Source organism: Alexandromys fortis, unplaced genomic scaffold (assembly GCF_014885135.2).
Source record: "Alexandromys fortis isolate MF-2015 unplaced genomic scaffold, M_Fortis_MF-2015_v1.1 scaffold_37, whole genome shotgun sequence".
Classification (NCBI taxonomy): domain Eukaryota; kingdom Metazoa; phylum Chordata; class Mammalia; order Rodentia; family Cricetidae; genus Alexandromys; species Alexandromys fortis.
In genome coordinates this window covers 6809973-6812527 of record NW_026067914.1, presented here as the reverse complement: position 1 = coordinate 6812527, position 2555 = coordinate 6809973, and the positions used below count along the sequence as shown (strand labels likewise).

At 52.7% G+C, this 2555-nt stretch overlaps 1 protein-coding gene across 1 annotated transcript; it reads right to left on the bottom strand.

Annotated features, from left to right (window-relative positions):
• Positions 1-311: 311 nt before the first annotated feature.
• Positions 312-2548, bottom strand: LOC126499712 (mediator of DNA damage checkpoint protein 1-like). Its single transcript, XM_050139029.1, has 3 exons — positions 1472-2548; positions 1282-1347; positions 312-1138 (listed from the first exon to the last, which is right to left on the bottom strand). Exons 1-3 carry the CDS (start codon positions 2514-2516, stop codon positions 1029-1031), a joined length of 1221 nt encoding a protein of 406 aa, XP_049994986.1. The 5' UTR covers positions 2517-2548; the 3' UTR covers positions 312-1028.
• Positions 2549-2555: the final 7 nt, after the last annotated feature.

The following is a 2555-nucleotide window of genomic DNA, read 5'->3' as shown; positions in this document are numbered from 1 at the left end:
GCCGTTTTGAGTGCAGCGCCTCTACCAAGGCAGTCACATCACAGATGCCCTCCCCCCACTCTAGTGTTTGTTTTTTTGAGACAGATTCTCCCATAGCCCAGGCTGGACTTGAACTCGCTCTGTAGCAGAGGAGGACCTTAAGCTGACTTCTGCCTCCACTTCCAGAGTGCTGGGATTGTAGATGTGCAACACCATGTTCAGTTTATGTGCTGCTGGAGATTGCCAGGCAGGCACTCTGCCAAGTGAGCTATTAATACACCCCTCCAACTCCCTCCTTTTTTTTTTTTTTTTTTTTTTTTTTTTCGAGATAGGGTTTCTCTGTGGCTTTGGAGCCTGTCCTGGAACTCGCTCTGTAGACCAGGCTGGCCTCGAACTCACAGAGATCCGCCTGCCTCTGCCTCCGAGTGCTGGGATTAAAGGCGTGCGCCACCATCGCCTGAGTAAGAACACTCTCACTACTGTTCTTAACTCCAGTTCCAGGGATAAGACAATCTCTCCTGACCTCTGTGAGCAGCAGGCATGCACATGGTGAACGTAAGTACATGCAAGCAAACACTCATACACATAAAAATAGATAAATCTAAAATAAGACTTGTAATTCCTGTGCTACGTGGTACTATGGTCCTGTAGCGACTGTACTTCTTGTACTACAGTAATAAGGCTGTAGCATACTGCCTGCACTACTGCAAGGTTCGCGAGCTGGGCAAGGGGCTGCTGACTGAAACACACACACACACACACACACACGTCACTCTTGAAACAAGAACACCACGAATGCCTCAAGAATGCCAACTGTATTGTGTTCCAGGGCAGCTTATGTAGGGTCTCCTTGACAAACGGCTATGCCCTAACTCTCAGCGGCAAGCCCACCAGAAACCACTCTCCTGTCTTGTGTTCAAAGCAGCTGCAAGCAGAAGAAAACAAGTTGTTTACAGAAAATTCAGGGTCTGTGGGTCCACAGTTCCCAACAAGACAGACCATGAAAGGATGTAGAGGAAGAAAACAAGAAAGAATACGAAGCTGAGGGTTCAGAGAGACTTTGTTATACCTGGAGTCTGAAGGCTAAGATGGGAAGGCCCAGGCTCTTGGGGCAGAGTACATAGGAAGCCCTGGGTAGGCTCATCTTCCAAACTCTGAGCTGCACAAGAAAAGATGGCTGGAACACAGCTCCCCCAGAACACCAGGCCCCACTCCCCATCTAGGCCGTACAGTCTTTCAAGGACCACCAGTCTAATCACCAGCTTCTGCTGTACTCAGTTACAAACACCACAGTGTCCTCACCTGCTGAGCTCTGGCTTTCCCTTTCTACAAAGCACTGGGTAGCTGGAAGGCACAGATCGTCAGATTCTGTGGGAAGAGATATAAGACAGATAAAGTATCAGCTCTCATCCTCAAGACCTTTACAGTTCTCCTCTAACCTTATAGACAGCCTATTTCAAGGGTCAAGGGCAGAGCAGAGGGCAGCACTTACCGTCAGAGCAGTCTTTGGCAGTCTTGGTTCTGCCCATTTGTGCTCCCTCTCTCTGTGGCTGTGTGGGATCCCCTCGAGTACCTGTATACACCACCACCTGCTCCACTGGTGCAGTAGGTGACCTGCTTTGGGCCCCCACCTCAAGAGTGCTCTCCGCCTCAGAAACAGCTGTGGCACACTCTCTCCCAGCATCTTCTGCTACCAGCTGCTGGCTCTTTCTTACATCTGCCACTGCTGAAGAGGAGCCTTCCCCCACAGCTGCTTCCCAGGCCTCCTCAGAAGGCTGGGCTTCCTCTAGAGGCAGCTGGTGCTTCTCCCCGAGGGTAACAGCTGGCTCTGGCGGGACTTCCTCCTCCACTTGTGTAGCATTGTTGTCTACTGTGGCAGAGGAGGCCTGATTTCCCTCTAGGTGGCCACCAGGGGAGTTCATGTCCACATCCTCACCTCCATCTCTGGCTCTATGGGGAGGCTGGCTCTCTGTGTCCATGGGGCTGTCAGGGACCATTTCTCTCTTTCCCTCCTCCACGTCTGTGTCACTGTCTCTTCCAGAGGCACTCTGGCTTCGCTCTACAAGGACCTGGGGTTGGGACTTGACGTCTTCCATGCCCGAGTCTCTGCTCCACAAAGTAATTCCCCTCTCTTTCAGATGGGCCAAGGTGAGTGCTGCTGAGACTTCACCTTCCTCGTCTGTGTCGCTGTCAATCACCATGGGTGTGTGGTTTGTCTCGGAAGGGACAGCCACTGGCGCCCTGCCCTCCTCCACAGCTGAGGCTGGGCTGCCCTGCACATGTCCCACTCCAGGTGCTCCAGGGTCCCCTGTACCAACTCCAAGCAGGGCTTGCTTCTTCTTCCCAGGACCTACACATGGGGTCATAGGAACCCCCTCTCCTTCCACATCTGTGTCACTGTCCTCCCCAAGAGTGAGGCTCCTCTCCAGAACTGACCCAACCTGAGCTGCTCCATTGCCAGCCTCACTCTTGACTTTCGTGTCCTTGAACTTTGGCTCAGTAGGCTGCGCCTGTCCCAGCTGGATGCCAGCTGTCATTCCTTTAACTCCAGGCTGCTCAGCCTCTGCAGCAGCAGC